Genomic DNA, 21,095 nt, shown 5'->3' with positions numbered 1-21,095 from the left:
CTGCAACACGGTTTTTTTGGACTTTGCTCCTTGTCAAAGCATCGGATGTAGCTGAAAGTTGACATATGTATATTTTACAACCACACACAAATTTTGTCAATTATCAATAACCTAAACCCGATAGTTTTAATTTTTATAGAGTAAAAATTATTTAGCCGACGCCATGGCCAATGATTACGAGCCAAGAGTCGAAAAACATTCATTACGTAAGCAAAGTAAACACCTTTTTACGAAATGTTGCGCCGCCCATCCACTAGACAGAAACCCATTCACCTTGTTCCATAGGCTCTGAAACCCAAAGACTTTATGAATGGCAGAACGATACATAGATGTGGTTGGGGTATCTGTGCTAGCGTAGTAATACTACTATGGCAGTAGTGCCGCAACAGTATAGCAGTAATATACATGAATTAAACGTTTAGGCCAACTGCTGGGATCCTTGAGGATCATTTAGCACTTCTTACAACTACTCGAGAAATGAGTTTTTATAGCCAGAAGTTAAATTTTCTAATCCAACAATGCCCATGATAGCCTTCAGTGTTATCCTGAATTATAACGAGGCCAAAGTGGGTGGAGCCTCATGAAGTCATCATTCTGACGATAATTATTGGTGAAGGTTTAAACCCAAAATATAGTACCGGCTATTTTTTTTTCAATAGGTAGATAGCCAATAAATAAAAATTGCATGACATTGGATGTAGCAGTTATCAAAACCAGCTTGTCTACTATGTTTTTGAAAATTACCATCTATTCCCTACATCTTGTCTATCTGATTGTGACCTATAAAGCAGACTGTAATTTCTTAGGAAACTTATTTTGGGAGTTAGACTAATAATCGAAGTGTTTTTGTATTTATTAACATATTTTGTTGGTTTGTTCATTATGACAATTAATTATCAGTGGAGAGGTTCAGAATTCATAAAGGTGTTGCTGCTTTGCTTGTATTTAAATTTGTTCGTCATTGTTGCCAGAGGTATAGCCTTTGTTACGTATAGCCAATCATCCATCGAGAAAGATGGAAGAAATGCTGTCATAAGTTACGTAACGAGTGCGTTCGAAACCTTTTCTCTGAGTAAGTTGGCCCGTCTTCAAAAAGAGTCACTTTTACATTGTAAGTACCAAATTTATTCAACCTACGTAATGCAGAATACAGTCAAAATTTATGTGTAGATATAATGTTTATTCTGAATAAGCGTTATATCTATGAAATGCATCGATAAAAAGTTATTGCGAAAAAACCGTGTTACAGAGGCCCTGAATCTCATAGTAGTAGATATTTATTGCGTAGATTTTGTTACGAAATTATTTTCAGCGAGAATTTTTAGTAGCTATAGCTGCGACGATAAATATTTCCCATGCTTATTTTGCAACGACGTTACTCCAGATCCCATTGCGCTTGCAGTGGCAGGCGATAAATTTAAAGCAATAAAAATAGTGATGACGTCACGAGCTCCTAAATTTACGAAATACGAGGCGCACGGAGTGTAACAGACCTCGCGCCGAAATTCCCGCCATTATGCAGAGATGCCGCGCGCGGGAATGTCGCGAATTTTTGACGCCTGCGCAGAAAGCACCTGCTTCACCTCTTCCTGTGTGGGCTCATTTTTTTTTTCTCTGTTTTAGTAGTTCTAGATTTATGGAAGATCTCGATATGTGACTTTGAAATATTTGAAATATTCTAATGCAAATGGGAATTAACTGTTTTGCTTCGGTAAGTGTTCCTTTAATAAAAAAAAAAAAAAAACAATCAGTTACATTTCGTTGTTGTTGTTATTATATTCTGATGTATCAAATTATCCTATGTGATCTTGCAGCCAGTTTTATATATATATATATATATATATATATATATATATATATATATATATATATATATATGTAAAGGTATAAGCCACAAAGGAAAAATAAACAGCGGAGTTTCTGCAAGGTCTTTCGACTCAACGGCCTTTACTCAGCTGAGTAAAGGACGTTGAGTCGAAAGATCTTGCAGGAACTCCGTTGCTTATTTTTCCTTCGTGTCTTATACCTTTACATATATATATATATATATATATATATATATATATATATATATATATACATACATATGTATATATGTTTACGTATGTGTGTATATATATATATATATTATATACATATATATATGTATATATCATATATCTATATATAGATATATATTATATATATATATATATATATATATATATATATTATATATATTTGAGGGTGTGCCCAACCAGTTTTTATAAATGTCACAGATCATTTCCGTATTCATCGGTTGCGGTCGAAACAAAGTCTTCGAAACCTGTTCAAGGTGAACTGCCCCAGATGCGGTGTTGCAAGATGACTTTTCTCCCTTCGGTGACTTTTTCTTTTTCAGTAGATTCGATTTTTATCTGCAGACCGTTCGTTTTATCATTCGGTGGAATTATTTCTTTAATGCAAGCCATGCCAATGTTAGCGTTTGTGATTTTACGTCCTTCCGCTAAGGACTGCATAAACTTAATTTTTTTATTTTCAAAATTCTGTTTTCAAAATAAATTTTTAAAAAAACGTTTTAGGAGAATAGTTTTTAGAATAAAAATTTATTTCGCCTCGAATCAACGCCTTGTTATTGTTGACAAGTGTCATCTCGACTAAAAAAGCCTATATATAAAAAAAATTAATAACAAAAACTCCTCCCCCGCCCCCCCCTCTCCCCCTCCCCCTCCTCCCCCCTCCTTATCCCCAATGATCTGTATAGTACGTTGTCAGTGTCAAATTTGTATTTAATACGGAAACCTTACGCCAAAATTTGCTTTTTCTACTTGTTTACCAATAACCTTCTTCTATGAAATTAGGTCCTGTCTTTTGGTGGTACCTGTCGTAACAGACGTTCTCGGCGATCATTTACGCTTTGGAAAGGTTAAGTTCCCACGTTAATTATCACTGCTGTCTTATAACACGTTTTTACCACTTGCTCATTTCCCACCATTGTATAGTTGAAAGTCGTAAGTTCCCAGGCTGTCGGTTGAATTGAAGCTTGATAGAGATTCGATGCATTCTCTAGCAATACTTCAACTTCCAGGTTTTTCGTCGCTCACATAGTCTTAAATCATTCCTTTAGTAACCCCATTTGTCATTATCCCTCAACGACTTTCATTCCTTAAAACCGTCATATTCTGGCTACTTTGTGTCCCATAGTTTGAGATTTCAGAGTTTTGCACATGCTCGTCATATCTTCAAGGACCCTTGACGCCATGTTTTGACTTTTACTTATTTTGTTCGTACGTTAAAGATGCAGGAATTTTAGGATAGGATATTTATGATTTGTTTGTTATAATAGAAATATAGCATTTTCTTTCATTTTCGTTTGTGAAACCATGCTGTATTTTACCGTAAATTTTATCATTTCGAAATTCACGTTAAAAGTTAGGAATATAATGTTTACAACTTATATATGCGTGAAAGGAGAGTCTTGCACGCATCCTGAGTAAGCTGGAGGTTGGATCACGCCTTGTTTTATTTATCTATTTATTTTTTTTTACCACCTGAAGGAATAACCCAACATCTGTAGCTCTAGTGCTGCAGGTGCCTGCGGCTATCTGTATCTTTCTCCCGGTCCCCGGAAGCCTTTTCCAGTTTTCGTTTAACAATTTTTGGGCTATGGTATCTGTAACCCAAACTTTATCCTCTTTCCTACCTGCAAACTAAACCATTTTCCCCTCCTTTTTGTTTTTTGTGAAATCTTTTTTGTCATCTAAATTTTTTTTCGTTCACTATAAACCTACAATGTTTAGATCATCCCTGACCATACATTGTTTTATAGGCGTATGTTGATAGGGTTGTAATTGTTATCACATCTTTTTTTTCTGTTATATTTAGATTTATGATCTGTTATAATACCTCTGTAAGTACACAGGTATTTGGACCAGAAAAAAGAAATCTATTGAAGAAGTATTTATAGTGTTAGTGTTTCTTATTAGCCAATTATGTAATATATATATTATATATATATATATATATATATATATATATATATATTATATATATATATATATATATATATGTATATATATAATATAATATATTTATATGGATTTATTTTTTGAGATATTTATGGACACATACATTTAAAGATATATCTCGTAGCAACTGGAATAAGTCATGATTGTAGCCTGTCAGGGCCCCAGGGTGTAAAGGTAGAACTTCTATGTTTACACGCCCTTTTTATTCAGTCACAAAATCGTGTCGTATAATATTTTCCAGCTGCCAGTTTATACTTTTATATTATATATTCTTGCGATAAATTGTTTTTAATAGTGTACTTAAGCCGTAATTTTAAGTTGAAGGCAAAATATGTTATTATGTTTCATATTTTGGCTTTATATTTTGTTGTTGTTCAAGGATGAGTGGTTTTGACATTTAATTCACTTTTGCGTTATCCCCAAATTTCATTGGCCTTAAAAGTGCTGGTTTAGCATTATGTTTAGAATTATATGCATTCAGCACGATAACGAAAATTATTCCCAAAAGATTAAAAATGTGTAAACTATATAATTTTTTTTTTAATTATTACATTATAGAAAAAACATTATATATGTGATATGTCTTTATGTATATTAATATACAATTTAATTATTAATATTATATATATATATATATATATATATATATATATATATATACGTGTATATATGTATAAATACGTGTATACATATGAATATATTCACATATACAATATGCAGAAATAATTTACTGTCAAAATGAGTACTGTTACTATATTACATAAACAGAAAAAAACTAAGAATGGAAGTATATATTCACATATACAATATGCAAAAATAATATACAATGAAAATGGGTAATATATATATTATATAACAAAAAAAACTAAGAATGGAAAAAAGAAACTGCTAAAAAAACAAAAAAAAGTCATGAGCGACAAACAAAACGAGACAGGATCATCTTCTTCTTCTTCTTCTTCCGGGACCAAATAAGAGATGGCCAGTAAAAACCTCCCCCCCCATGGCTGCTGGTGCTGCTGTTGCCGCCGGCCAGCCATAAGCCCGTGAGCGTTTAAGCTTTTCAGGAAAAGCCTCTTGGTGCAACGTATAACATTTTAGTGTGTGTTTTTATTTTATACCTCCCATTTATTTCTCCTTTTTCTCTCCCCCCCACAACCCGACAGTACGGCCTCACAGTCATCGTCATTTTCTTGCTGGAAGTTACTGGCGGAGCCTTGGCGGCGGTCTACAAAGCAGAGGTAAATATATCTCTCTCTCTCTCTCTCTCTCTCTCTCTCTCTCGGGGCATTCATTTGAATTCCTCTCACTGTCTCTCTCTCTGAAAGCATTCCAATATTTCTCTCTCTCTCTCTCTCTCTCTCTCTCTCTCTCTCTCTCTCTCTCTCTCTATAGGGGCATTCATTTGAATTCCTCTCACTGTGTCTCTCTCTGAAAGCATTCCAATATCTCTCTCTCTCTCTCTCTCTCTTTAGGGACATTCATTTGAATCTCTCTCGCTGTCTCTCTCTCCCTGGAAGCATTCGAATATCTCTCTCTCTCTCTCTCTCTCTCTCTCTCTCTCTCTCTCTCTCGGGGCATTCATTTGAATTCCTCTCGCTGTCTCTCTCTGAAAGCATTCGAATATTTCTCTCTCTCTCTCTCTCTCTCTCTCTCTCTCTCTCTCTCTCTTTAGGGACATTCATTTGAATCTCTCGCTGTCTCTTTGTCTCTGGAAGCATTCGAATCTCTCTCTCTCTCTCTCTCTCTCTCTCTCTCTGGATCACCAGCAGCAGCGAGACTTTTCCCTTTGTTTTTCATCTTTTTGCCGGGCACAAAAGGAAATGTGTGAAGGGAGCGTAGAAAGAATGCAGAAAGAAAGGCTTTTCTTTTTGCCTTTTTTTTTTCCTTTTTTTTTTTTTTCCTTTTTTTTTATGGGGAAGGTGTGATGTGGAGTGCGAGACGAGGTAGGACTCTTAGAGGAGTGGATAAACTGAAGCTCTTAAGAGGAGTGAATGAGCGTCAGGGACCCCGGGTCGTTGCGGAGTGAAGCCTCTAAGAAGAGGAATAGGAGGGGATGAAGGTATATATATATATATAGTAATATATACCTATATATCAATTCAAGCTACAAATGTCCTTTAATATCTAAATTCACTTTACCTCCCAAATGATATATTTTCATATATGTACCGAAGGGGAATTTTTTAGTTGATAATAATTTCGTCCCCCCATGGGATCGAACCACCGTCCAGGTGGACGGGGACGAAATCAGGACAGTCAGTGACGCTATCCAGTCAGCCACAGAGACGCTATAAGTTCATATCGATTCTGACTACATTCAAATCACCCGGGCCTCGATCTCGGTCGCTTTTGTAATTAGAATCGATATGAAACGCCCCGTCTACCATGTTAAGCCAATTCGAGCGTTTGACAGCACATAGCCTTTTGTACATGATAATTCATCATCACCCTCGAACCTTTTGAATGATCCATTTATTATACAATTCAAGGCGTACAAATGTGCTTTAATATCAAATTCAACCTTTACCTCCAAATGATATATTTTTCTTATATGATTACCGAAGGGGAATTTTTTAGTTGATAATAATTTTTGTCCCCCCATGGGATCGAACCACCGTCCAAGTGGACGGGGACGAAATCAGGACAGTCAGTGACGCTATCCAGTCAGCCAACAGAGACGCTATAAGTTCATATCGATTCTGACCTTACAAATCACCCTCGATCTCGGTGCGTTTTGTAATTAGAATTGATATGAAACCCCGTCTACCATGTTAGCCAATTCGAGCGTTTGACAGCACGTAGCCTTTTGTTATGAATAATTATCACATCGAACCGTGAATTCGCCATTTATATATCAATTCAAGCTACAAATGTCCTTAATATCCATTAAATTCACTTTACTCCCAAATGATATATTTTCATATATGTTACCAAATACGAAGGGGGTTTAATTTTTTTAGTTGATTAATAATTTCGTCCCCATGGATCGAACCACCTTTTGTTTGTCCAAGTGGATTCGGGGACAAATGAAATCAGGACAGTCAGTGAACGCTATCCAGTGGCAGTCCAGGAACAGAGACGCTATAGAAGTTCATATCGATTCTGACCTTACAAATCACCCTCGATCTCGTGCTTTTGTAATTAGAATCGATATGAACCCCCGTCTACCTCCATGTTAGCCAATTGAGGTGTTTGACAGCACGTAGCCTTTTGTTATGAATAATTATCACATCGAACCGTGATCCATTTATATATCAATTCAAGCTACAAACTGTCCTTTAATATCTAAATTCACTTTTACCGCCTCCCAAATGATATATTTTCATATATGTGCCGAACGGGGGAATTTTTTAGTTGATAATAATTTCGTCCCCCCATGGATCGAACCACCGTCCAAGTGGACGGGGACGAAATCAGGACAGTCAGTGACGCTTATCCAGTCAGCCAACAGAGACGCTATTAAGTTCATATCGATTCTGACCTTTACAAATCACCCTCGATCTCGGTGCTTTGGTTTTGTAATTAGAATCGATATGAAACCCCGTCTACCATGTTAGCCAATTCGAGCGTTTGACAGCACGTAGCCTTTTGTTATGAATAATTATCACATTCGAACCGTGATCCATTTATATATCAATTCAAGCTACAAATGTCCTTAATATCTAATTCACTTTACCTCCCAAATGATATATTTTCATATATGTACCGAAGGGGAATTTTTTAGTTGATAATAATTTGTAGCTTGAAATGATATATAAATGGATCACGGTTCGATGTGATAATTATTCATAACAAAAGGCTACGTGCTGTCAAACGCTCGAATTGGCTATGGTAGACGGGGTTTCATATCGATTCTAATTACAAAAGCACCGAGATCGAGGGTGATTTGTAAGGTCAGAATCGATATGAACTTATAGCGTCTCTGTTGGCTGACTGGATAGCGTCACTGACTGTCCTGATTTCGTCCCCGTCCACTTGGACGGTGGGTTTCGATCCCATGGGGGACGAAATTATTATCAACTAAAAAATTCCCCTTCGGTACATATATGAAAATATATCATTTGGGAGGTAAAGTGAATTTAGATATTAAAGGACATTTGTAGCTTGAATTGATATATAAATGGATCACGGTTCGATGTGATAATTATTCAATAACAAAAAAGGCTACGTGCTGTCAAAACGCTCGAATTGGCTAACATGGTAGACGGGGTTTTCATATCGATTCGAATTACAAAAGCACCGAGATCGAGGGTGATTTGTAAAGGTCAGAATCGATATGAACTTATAGCGTCTCTGTTGGCTGACTATATAGCGTCACTGACTGTCCTGATTTCGTCCCCGTCCACTTGGACGGTGGTTCGATCCCATGGGGGGACGAAATTATTATCACTAAAAATTCCCCTTCGGTACTTATATGAAAATATATCATTTGGGAGGTAAAGTGAATTTAGATATTAAAAGGACATTTGTAGCTTGAATTGATATATAAATGGATCACGGTTCGATGTGATAATTATTCATAACAAAAGGCTACGTGCTGTCAAACGCTCGAATTGGCTAACATGGTAGACGGGGTTTCATATCGATTCTAATTACAAAAGCACCGAGATCGAGGGTGATTTGTAAGGTCAGAATCGATATGAACTTATAGCGTCTCTGTAGGCTGACTGGATAGCGTCACTGACTGTCCTGATTTCGTCCCCGTCCACTTGGACGGTGGTTCGATCCCATGGGGGGACGAAATTATTATCAACAAAAAAAAAATTCCCCTTCGGTACATATATGAAAATATATCATTTGGGAGGTAAAGTGAATTTAGATATTAAAGGACATTTGTAGCTTGAATTGATATATAAATGGATCACGGTTCGATGTGATAATTATTCATATATATATATATCTGACGAAGGAGGAGGATCTTTGGCGAAAATGGAAGTGTGGCAAATGTGATTAAAGTGAGGTTGGTGGGAGGAGCATCATGGCCCAATTTGAGGTGGAACTGAGATACAAGGGCAAGATAGGAAGTGTGAGTTTATTTCCTAATTTTTTTTTTTTTTTTTGGTAGTGAAATATAAAAGTTTTTTTTATATGAGTATATGATCAAATGATCATATCCACAAAGGAAGGCAGAGAAGGGCATTAAGATTAGAAACTAAATCGCTAATTAAAAATGTAAAGATTTTTCCATGATCCGAGTTGGAAATCTTGGTTTCGAGTTAAGAACATGAAAGTGCCGAAAAGATCTGAACTAATAAAAATAGTGTGTGTGTGTGTGTGTGTGTGTGTCTATGTGAGAGAGTGTGACATCTTATTACCTAACTTATTTATCTTTATTTTGCCTTGCATATAATAGAGAGAGATAGAGAGAGCGAATTAAGCCCTTCCTCGTGTCAGACACTGTCTTACACCATAGAAAAAAAAAAAAATAGAGATCCACATAAAAGTCGAGCTGGTGTCGCTCCCAAATATTTTTACTGTTATTTTTGTTTGTCCCCAGACGGAAGAAGAACTCCAGAATTTCCTGAAGCTCACCTTAAAGAAATACTACTCCACGCAGTCGACGGCAAATTCCATGACAGTGTCCTGGAATGCTCTCATGGCGGAGGTAAGGAATGCCTTTCATTTTCTCCGGCGCGGGAGGAAGTCTTGGCCGAAGACACCCCCCTCCCCCCACGCCAGGGTATGTCACTGATTGCATAATATAGAGATGCCCAAGAGGTTGTTAAATCACATGTACAACAAAATTGGGAACTCCCTTTTTGTCATATAGAAATCTTGACATATTTCTTGAATTTAAGGCTATTATTTTATATTTTATTTCAGTATTGTAGTGTAGTTGTATTGCTTTAAGCTAAAATATAATTTTATTGAGTCCATGATAAAATTATTGTTTCTGTTGCTAAATAGTTTTTCTTCATTGCAAAATGTTTGTTTGAATTATCTGCTGTGAAGAAATGAAATAACTTAAATTGTTCATTTTTATTTTAATATTTTTTGCCAAAATATTGCATTCATAATTTCCAAGTGCTTACTCGTGGTTAAGCATAAGCGTATTTCTATTGTAACGCTTGTAAAATATGTATATTTTTAGTGTTCATAAAATCATAAGTAATACTTTTTTATTATGTATATATTTCTCTTCCAAATATATATCGAACATGAAGAGAGTGGTCTGTTTTGAGTCAGCACTGCTTGTTTAACAATTACACTGAAACATTACATTTATCATTTAACCATGTGAGAGGTCTACATGCTAGTTAAATTATGAACCACAATTCATTCCCGTTCCTAAAATGTGCAAAATCAGCTCATATTCCCGCCCCCCTCCCTCGAGTGTCATGTCTAATTGCAACATATGCAAAAACTATATTTCAACCTTTATGAAATCTGTGACAACTGGATAACTTTCATATTAGATTTCTACACACGATTTTAAATGTGCAGCTCCAGTTTCGAGGCTTCTAAACCGATATCATGGAGCGTAAACTCAGGTTAAGTATTTCATGAATCAATGTCAGTAACATAAAAAGAATATTAAAAGAATATGTAAAAAGAATGAAAGTAGAGCTCAACAATTAAATAAGTAAAAAAAATATATAAAAGAAAATAATTTTCAAAATAGCTGTCATCTCGTGCAATACAATTTCAGCCTCGTGGATACAGTTGTAGTCTCAAGTAAACCCAATTTTAGCCTTTGTAAACAGTTTCAGCCTTCATGAACCCAATTTCAGCCCTTGTAAATACAATTAGTCTCCGTAAACTCAATTTCACCTTTCGTAAGCACAATTCTAACTTTAATAATGCCAATTTGAACGTAGTAAGCACGTTCCCGCCTTTTGTAAACTCAATTTCAACGCTCGTAAACAACCAGCGGGCGTAAACCCAAATTTTATTGTTTGTAAACAATCCTCAACTTCTGTAAACCTATCATCAACACACAACGTGTGTAAATATATTTTTGGCTTTTGTATTTCCGATGTTAACGCGTGTAAAAAAAGCTTTAAAAATGTGTTTCTCTGTATTTCATAAAGAACTTAGTCACCAAGTTCAACTAGTGTAAAAAAAAGTTAGTGAACATATTTTTAAATTTTGTTTCTCTATACTGTATAAAGAGCTTAGTAATTCCTAGTTCAACTCGTGTAAGAAAAAGTTAGTAAAAATATTCTAAACTTTTGTGTTTATATATTTTATAGAGAGCTTGAATCTTACCTTGCTTCTTCCCCGCGTCTCGTCTTTACTTACAGAACCTACCATCATTCCCTTGACATTTTCAGCTCTGCTTTCCACGACTCTCATGAGATGCATTTCTTGCTTAGTACTCTGTTACTGTCTCTATACACAGCAAACTTGTAATGAACCAATCTCTGAAATCCTCCACTGTCCTCTTTATGAATATTAGAAGAAAACAGGCATAGAGAAAGGATCCTCTTTTGTATCATCCTGTAAAGGCTGGTATAGTTCATGTTATATATCATGTATATATAATATATATATATATACATATTATTATATATATATATATATATATATATATATATATATATAATATATATATATATATATATATTATATACATAAACTTTATCACTTACATAATTGTTCTGTGTATTAATGCAATTACTAAAAGTACCTCATTGGAACGGGAAGGTATCAAACGGAGATATTTATTTAAAAAGAAAAGGAATAAGTTATAACCCTTCCTGGCTTACTGTCCTCATTAGTCAAGGAAATCTTTTACATTTAATTTTAATAAATATCTCCGCTTAATACCGTCCAGCTACAATGAGGTCCTGTTAGCGTTATTATATATATATATATATATATATATATATATATATATATATATATATATATATATATATATAATATATATATCCTTAAATCCACGGTAGGAAGTCAAGTACAAACTGCATATAATAGGATTTAAGGATATTCTCATGTACGTGCGCCCCATGCTATATATAATATATATATATATATATATATATATATATATATATATATATATAAAAAAAATATTTTTTTTATATATATATATCATAAATATATATCATATATATATAATACTTACTTTTGTGTATGAATGTAAGTAAGCATCACTTTCCTCCCTGAACTCTCCTGTCGTCTCTTCCAGCTGAAATGTTGCGGCGTGAACAACTATACCGACTTCGAACTAGCAACGCTGTGGCAAACGAACAAGACGGACGGTATGGTGATGCCCGTGGCGTGTTGCATCCTGGAGGGAGACCCCAAGAAGTTCAAGCCTCTCGACCCATCTTGTGTCTCTGACCCATCTCCGGAGAATTCCTACTACTTAACTGTAAGTGACTTCCTGCCGGCTGTTCTTTGTCGTTGTTTGTTGACCGAGAGAGAGAGAGAGAGAGAGAGAGAGAGAGAGAGAGAGAGAGAGAGAGAGAGAGAATGAATGAATATCTAGCATTAATTGGTTGTATGTCTTACCATATAAGTTAAACTAATAATGGATGTCATTGTTGCTTCATCTATCTTGTTGGAAAAGAGTATGAAAAGCAAAAAGCATTTGATTGAGAATTTATATACTTTTCAATTCCTTCTGGAAAGTATAATCAATCTTTGTACATCTGACATGATGCAGTTTAGATTGTACATCGGTTCTGAGTCTTGAAATTATGAATGGATGGAGTTGCTTCATTTACAGCCACAAGACACTCATTCTCAGCGCCTCAGTTGCGTGGTCGGTTTGGTTTTGGCCTGCCACCTTGGTGGCCGCGAGTTCAATTCTCGGGCATTCCATTGAGGGATCAGAGATGTTTATTTCTGGTGATGTAAGTTCACTCTCGACGTGGTTCGGAAGTCACGTAAAGCCGTTGGTCCCGTTGCTGAATAACCACTGGTTCCATGCAACGTAAAAACGCCTTACAAACAAACAATGACACTCATTCTTGTATTACTGAGATATGTGTCACTCAACAGCAACAAAAATTGAACCATAAATCTCCAGGCAATTTCGGTAGTTGTGTAGATTCTAAGTCTTCAGAAACCCCAAATACAACGATATGGGATTCTTTATAACCTATTTTCCAGATGACAACGACATTTCTGGGTCGGATAACCCCGCGGAAAATTACATAGGGTCGCTATATACGAGCCAGTTCTATTGGCTAGGTAGGTATTAAAATCAGGGGGGACAAGGAGAAGAGAGCGAGTCATCCCAATGAGAGAGAGAGAGAAGAGAGAGAGAGAGAGAGAGAGAGAGAGAGAGAGAGAGAGAGAAATAGTAATAGTAAGAGAAAGTTTTGGGAAAATTCGGTCGAAATCATCAGCTCGCTATGGTTATTATACGTCACCAACCTAACGTGACTTGAATTTTCTCCCCTCATCCACTTAAGGATTATGTAGAGAAGGATTTTGGGTGGCAGGAGTTGGAACGTATTTAGGGGGGGGAGGGGGGGGGGGGGGGGGGGGGGGGGGGGGGGGGGGGGGGGGGGAGGGGGTGGGGGGGGGGGGGGGGGGGGGGGGGGTGGCAGCATTGAAGCACATCGCTCGTAGCCAAATTTTATGATTGAAAAAGCGAAAGTGCTTCCTGGTGTAATCTCAGAACAGGCTTCCTCGTTTTCTCTCCTCTTCCTCACGTAGTTAAGAGACTTAATCAGCTTTCCCATGAAGACCTGGTTTTTCGAGGTTTAAAAACGGCATTGAAATGAATCCCGGAAGACAGTTGTATATTTCAGTTTACGGAAGAATATACTTTCCTTAATCTAATACCCAGCTGCCATCTTGTGTACCCTATGATCAATTTTGTCACAGCAACAACATTGATTTGAATGACAACCAAGGACGAAAAATATTCCCAGAGCTGTTGTCGTTTTTTTTTTTCTAAGGTGTTCGTTTACACTGGCGTCACGGCATTTAGGCTAAAATGGTCTTCGTGCGAGACTTCCCCAATTGCAGGATCTCATGACACAAGGTCCACCACGATTTTGTGTAGCGAGACGCCGCCAGCCAGCCAAGCAGATTTCCCCAGTTTGTTATTATTTCATCAACGGCGGAACAGTATTGCAACAGCTTGTCTGTCTGTCTGTCTGCCCGTCCCTCCCCTTCTTGTACTTCGACCTTGTGTGTGCGTACGTAAGTACGTAGGTGGATTCATCATGCAATGATTATAATATTCTCCATGAGATCCGTGCCTTAATCACGTGATGGGAGGGGTCGTACGGTATCACACCGTGTGTTGTAATTTCACACGGAATGAAGATTGGGCCTTTTTTTTATTGATGTCATCATGGGTGTCAGTATGTAGCTGCTGCATATATTCGCTCGTAATTCCTTCTTTATACTTTTGTCAAGTAATCTTTTATATCTGGAATTTAACTTTGGGGTTACTCAACTTTTAACTTTTATCTGGTTACAAAAAAAGTTTTGTTAATGCTGCAATGTTGCCTGTGACATAAAGCGTACTACATTTAGATTACTGATATCGAGATGAACCTCAAAGTTGCCGTTATCCGTCATTGCAGAGAATTTTTTTTAACATAACAGTCAGTTATTGCTCTTGAAAATGGGACAAGTCTTTCAAAAATGCAGCTTTTCATCCTAATTTGCGTCCAGGTGAATAATATTAGTCGCAGAACTTGCTTTGAAAGGGAATGTCATGTATTTTAATTTTCGAAAAATGTTTGTGTCATGCTTTTGAAATGGAGCTCTGACCACGATGGATGATCGAGAGACTGAAAAAATGTACGTGTCATGTTATTTCAAAATGTAAGCAAACTCATTTTAAGGGGTTTTGTTTAAGATATAAAGTAAATAATATCTTTTTTTCTTCCCATAGAGGGACGCTGGTATTTAGGGAATATCTTTGTGTATGAAACAGTTTTGAAAAGTCGTAAATATAATTACACTTGTAATAGTTACTTGGAATCGACCTGTCTTGAAGGCTAGTTTTCAACAGGTAACTTCTAATTAGTTCATGATAATTAGGACTCATAACCGTAGGACTTTAATTCCTGACCATATCAGACTACAAAACATTAGGACATTACTTCGTTTCTTCAGCTTTAACAGGACTCGAGGACATCAATTCCTGTCCTGAGCATTGAAATGACGTAATGAAGTCACTTCCTATTGTACTAAAAGGAATCTAGGGTATCTGCTCCTTCCTTACATAAAAAAGGCATTAGGACATCAGTTCCTATCTTTAAACATTAATAGGTTTGTAGAACATCAGGTCCTATGTTCAAACGAGAAGGACTTGAGGACATAGTGGGATTCCAGGACATCAGTTCCTGTCCTTAACATAGTGGGATCCAGGACATCAGTTCCTATCTTCTTATCCTTAGTATGAGTAAGACTTCAGGGCATCATCACATGAAAAGGACTTCAGGACATCGATTCTTATCCATAACATAAAAAGGTCTTTAAGACATCTGTTCCTATGTTCAACATAAAAATTCTCCAGGACATCAAGTTCTTATCCTAAACATAGATAAGAGTTGTAGGCCATCAGTTCCTATTCTCAGCATAAAAGGAACCAAAGGACGTCATTTCTTGCCTAGCACTAAAAGGACTTCAGGACATCGGTTCATATCTATAACATGTTACGTGAGGCATCATCATCATTGATCACTTCAGTTCAGGTACTCTGAATAATCGATTCTGAAGCAAATTAACCCCGCAGTACCTACCTGTTCGATAGGCTTAAAAATAGAACTTTTTCTTATATAAGAACTAACTGAAAACATTTTCTTTATCGTAGATATTATCACCTACTGGGAAGAAAGTATTTTCATTATTCTTATGACATATGGTAAAGGTATTGTTTATTTTGTGGCTTTCATTTTGCTTTACTACTGAATATTCTCTGTCAGCTTCTTGTAAATTTCAATTCAACTTAACTAAGGGTTGTTAATTGGTCCCTGCTTTATTTTGTTTTCAAAATGGAAGCAAATGGGAACAGTATCCACGGTAAAATGGATATGTAGATTGTCCAAAAAGGGCAAATGAATTTTCGGAACGGTATTCAAGAGTTTGTTAAATGAATAAACAGGGTTGTTTTTTCAAAGGGAGCCGATGTTAAGCATCTTCCTTTACATTGCACTGAACGCTCCTGCCTTTCAGTGTCACAGAACTGTCGAAAGAAGAACTTGATTTATAGAATATTTGTGAAAAAATCTACAGAGAATTATTGAAAGAAGAAATTGAAAACCGGAAGGAATTCAACAAAAATATCCGTTACTGTCGAGACAATATACTTTAACAAGCACAAGCGGTATACAACGAGCAAGAGAGCCCTTTCAAAGGCAAATCCCGTCTACTACTACTACTACTACTACTACTACTACTACTACTACTACTACTACTACTACTACTACTACTACTACTACTACTCCCTGTTGAAATTGGTTAAAAGGGGAACACACGAAATGTTTGTGCTTTGGAGAAACAACAGAAAACTCAGAACATTTCTTACTCTACTGCCCAGGACATAGTAACAGCAGAAATAGACATACAGTAGAATCGTGCAGCAGCCACATCAAGAAAGCAAAGAGAAATTGACAGCTAACATCCTTCTATTTGCAGATCTATTGAAAGAAGGAGTTGAAAAATAGGAAGGAATTTGTAAAAGATTTATGGAATTACACAAGAAAAGGGAGAATAATACGAACAAGGGAGCCGTTTCAAAGGCAAATCCCGCCTACTGCTGCTACTAACTACCACTACTACTGCTTTGTAGCGCCCGGCGCCTACGTGATGATGTAGTTAAGGGGAGGGGGTGGGGGTTGGGGGAAGGCCTAAATAGTCTCGACCCTGATCAGTCAATATCGGCTTTGGGAGCCCTGTACGACCGTTGCTGGGTGCAGTTGGCCGATACTATGCAGTGTTTAATAAACTCTACTTGAATCACTTCGACCGCTTTTAATAAAGCCACTTTTTTTTTATTTATTTTTTTTTATTTTAAGGTTCCATGCACACACATACACACACACACACAGATCCTGCTCCTGTCGGGGTCAGGTTGCAATCGCTCCCCGATTCCGGCTAGCTCCATGAGGGCTGCTTTTCTGCTCCTCCACCAAATGTTGATTTTGTTATTTAGTGTCTTATGAGTTTCACTGATCTCCTTTTATCTATGTCTTGTGTAAATGAATCGTTTTATAAGGTTAAGGAGTACCTGAACATCTTATTAAGAATTCCCTCTTTCCCTTCTTAGAGCTGACTGATAGGAGGGTCTCCAAAAACACAACAAGGAAAGATGAGGTTCAAAATTAAAAGTAACCGCCCCCGCCCCCACTTTCTTTTTATAACATGAATCTCACCATTCCTAAGGCCATTTCTCGACAAAAATAGGACCCGTCAAAATAAGTGTAACAGAGGGCGGTGCGTCTCGTCGCTCCAGAGGAAAAATATGACAGCTCACTGAAAAGTTGTGATAAGTTCCTCATGTTTCCTCACTACTTAGTAAATTACAGAGGACAGGCTAAACTGACACCGTCATGCATGTCTCGATATTTCCGGATTAAAATTCAAAGGCCTACTTTTCTTACCCTCGATAATCCAACACCACTCCCCCACCCTCCCTATCAAATTTAATGAGTAAAAATACGTAACATGAAAACTTAATTTTTATTAATTTTTTCATATGACGCCTTACTCGATAAGACGTTTGTTAAAACGTTTGTCACCAAATAAAAACCAATATTCACAGCTACAAAAAAAGAGTACCTTGATACTAGGCAATACGCTTTTACGCTTTCGCACAGCCAGGTGTAACATCAATAGCCATCAATAGTGTATGCAAAACTATTTAATATTTCAGAGAGGCATAAACCAGATGATATAAGTATTGATCTGCTGGTGAAACGTATCATGCAAAATGATTTTCTGATCGGACGAAGCTCTGAAAATCTCTTTGCTAGATAAACATACAACCCCTCGTCGAAGATTCCTGTAAATGGTTAGGGAATATAATAGTTTTTAGCAATCTCTCTCTCTCTCTCTCTCTCTCTCTCTCTCTCTCTCTCTCTCTCTCTCCTCCTCCACCTCCTCCTCCTCCTCCTCCTCCTCCTCCTTCCTCCTCTGCCTCTCTCTCTCTCTCTCTCTGTCCTCTCTTCCTCTCTCTCTCTCTCTCTCTCTCTGTGGACCATCCTTTCTTGTTCGTTCCAACGCTACACCATTCCTTAAATTCACTTCGTGTTAGGGTGACACCCATCCTTGATCAATACCCCCGTTGTGATTTCAAATTCGTGGACATGTTTTATGTAAGATTTTATTTTGGTCGCTGCTATGCACCCAAGGGGGTGATGACCTTTCACATAAGAGTTCGTTCACCCCGTCACCTGTACTTTGCAACGATGACTTGATGTCACTCTTGAAAAGGTAAGCTAGAACTTTGGCTGGCGAAAGATGGCTTTCATAATTTACCAGGATTTTATTATGAAACTGGAGAGAGAGAGAGAGAGAGAGAGAGAGAGAGAGAGACGAGAGGAAGAGAAGGATGAGGAGGAGGAGAGGGAGATGGAGTGGAGAACGAGAGAGGTACTGCTCACATGTATATAAGAAAAGCTAGATTTTATGCTTGTTTTATGATAAACTGGAGAAAGAATTAACTTGTTTTATGATAAACTGGTTTTCATCAGTTTTGTGTGAGAGAAGGAGAGAAAATGAATTCACAAAGTGTTTGGAGTATTTTATCATACTTTTATTATAAATTGTTCTTTATTTCAGGTCTTATTTTACAGCTTTCCTTTACAGCTTTATCTATCTATGATTGAGTACGTGCCTGCCTTTGCTAAAAACCCTACAGGACCACTAACATTTCATTAGTATATTTAGCATTTCTCGATACTTTGATGGGTAAATGTTAGTTATTAAGAATGCCCCAGTTACGTAATGTACTGTATAGTGTTTGGTTATCTTCAGTAGTCTCTATCTAAGCTGTAATTTTATCATCATTATTTGTCATACTTTTATGTGTATATTCATCTATTAAAATGACTACGAATGTGGTTATCTTAAGGAATTAACTGTTAGATATCATTAAGCATGGATATGCCGTGTCATCTACACCGCATTCTAATGTTTATGTCGGTGGTCCTCCCAAAAACAATGGTGGTGGTTGTTCAGGTAGAATCAGAAGGCCAACTTCTGCTATTTCCAGGGTTGTTTGGGCAGATTACAGGAGAACACCTTCTACTACTTGCCAACGATGCTGTCTGTCGCCATTGGCCTGGGCACTCTCCAATTAATCCTCATAACCCTTTCGTTTTATATGTGTAGAGCTATTGGAAAGGCTCTCAAGTAAGGGAATTCAAGGTTGGGCCCAATAAGCATGCTTTTGTTTTCGTTTTGATACCTGTCTGTCAAAAAAAAAAAAAAAAAATGTCCCGCCTGTGGCTTGATGAGATGCCCTCTACCCCCAAGAGTCGATGAAAGCATGGAGACCAGCTCCTCCTTCTCCTCCTCCTCCACTACCTCCTCCTCCTCTACCTTCTCCTTCTTTTCCTCCTCCTCTACCTTCTCCTCCTTCTCCTCTACCTTCTCCTCTCCTCCTCCTCCTCCTCCTCCTCCACCTCCTCCACCTCCTCCTCCACCTCCTCCTCCTCCTCCTCCTCCTCCTCCTCCTCCTCCTCCTCCTCCTCCTCCTCCCTCTGAGATGAGGCTGTTGTCTCCGCCTCTCATTCACGAATCAAGTTCCTTCACTGGAAAGCGCCGAATGCTTCTTCTATGGTTATGTCGCGGGCATCCCTTCATTCGTTTTCCTTTCATGTGCATTCCATTTGTCTGCATATTCCTCCTCCTCCTCCTCCTCCTCCTCCACTGATCGCGAGCCATACCTTCGCCTTCACCCATCAGCTTCCTCATTATCGGTCTTTCAGTCAGGATTTCCTTTCGACCAGCAATGTCAAGTGTCTTCATGGAACACCACCGCCTGGTTTTCATGTTTTCATCCGAAGCATCACTATCATTTTACAGTCACGACTCACGACCGTCCCTTGCAGTTACCTTAGCTCTTTCTCCTCACGAATGGACTCGTGATAGAAGAGAAGAAAATAGCCACTATCCTCTTCATTTTTAATTAGACGTGTTGATTAAACTAAAGACACTGATTAAACTTACTAAAGCTTGGTTTGTTTTTCTTTTCTCGTATGTTTTTCATACGTACGAATTCACGTTACGCAAAACGAACACAAAATGTAGTCTGAACACTGCTGAACATGGCCACGACTATCTCTCTCTCTCTCTCTCTCTCTCTCTCTCTCTCTCTCTCTCTCTCATACTTTTTTCTCTTCAAGTCATTGAAAATCACCGACACATTTCTCATCAGCTGATTCTCCAAGCACTGGATTTCCAGCACCAATTCACCTCTGTCTTTTCATCGCACATTGATCACCCCACACACACACACACACACACACACACACACACTCTCTCTCACACGGCTTCCTTTTATACATTAATTTGCAAAATAATAAATAAATAAATAAAGTTACCACTGAAAGCAAGTTCTTCCGACTTCCTCAGAACTTAAAAAAAAAAAAAAAAAACATGATCATGATGCGCGCTCTTTCGACTTTTCCCTCTGATATGTGTATGTGTATTTGAACGGAAGGTAAGACAACTTCAGGGATACGTTCTGGCCTCCCTATTCTTTCCCAAGGTTTTGTTTTGTCTTTTTATATATGAGTCTGCATTTGCTCGGGCATGCTTTTATTTTTTTTTCTTATCGGAGATGCGCGAACGTTGATTGCAAAAGCTTTCTATTGCAACTTTATTCTTGTTCATGTTACACCCTCTTGTTATTTTTATGATAATACCAAGCATGATGTTCATGGTGAGGTTTGTCGTCCATGTATGCTTGCTTCATGAATGTATATATATACATAGGTGCGTCAACATTGATAAACAAATATATGTAAATTATGATTACACACGCATTATATATATTATATTTATATACATACATACTTACTTAGTACATATATACATACATACACACATATGAATCACATATAAGCTTATAAAATATTTGTACATATATAAACAGTAAACAGTATAATATTCATATAAGCTGAGCTTCTTGTTCTAAAATTGTTTTATTCCAAAGTTCTA

General features: G+C 37.2%; 1 protein-coding gene across 5 annotated transcripts in view; it reads left to right on the top strand.

Moving 5' to 3' along the window:
* Positions 1–21,095, top strand: part of LOC135223798 (tetraspanin-18-like) — a 242,567-nt gene that overhangs the window by 214,657 nt on the left and 6,815 nt on the right. For 3 of the 5 annotated variants that reach the window (XM_064262618.1, XM_064262613.1, XM_064262617.1), the window contains exons 5-8: positions 5,171–5,245; positions 9,505–9,612; positions 12,142–12,327; positions 19,144–19,283. In XM_064262618.1, the coding sequence (XP_064118688.1) occupies positions 5,171–5,245; positions 9,505–9,612; positions 12,142–12,327; positions 19,144–19,283 (509 nt within the window). Of the gene's footprint in view, positions 1–5,170; positions 5,246–9,504; positions 9,613–12,141; positions 12,328–19,143; positions 19,299–21,095 lie in introns of all 5 variants that reach the window. The other 2 variants (XM_064262615.1, XM_064262616.1) reach the window with 2 other exon arrangements.

Source organism: Macrobrachium nipponense, chromosome 10 (genome assembly GCF_015104395.2).
Source record: "Macrobrachium nipponense isolate FS-2020 chromosome 10, ASM1510439v2, whole genome shotgun sequence".
In the NCBI taxonomy this organism is placed as follows: Eukaryota; Metazoa; Arthropoda; class Malacostraca; order Decapoda; family Palaemonidae; genus Macrobrachium; species Macrobrachium nipponense.
The sequence above is the reverse complement of the archived record's forward strand: the minus strand, read 5'-3'. Positions and strand labels throughout refer to the sequence as shown.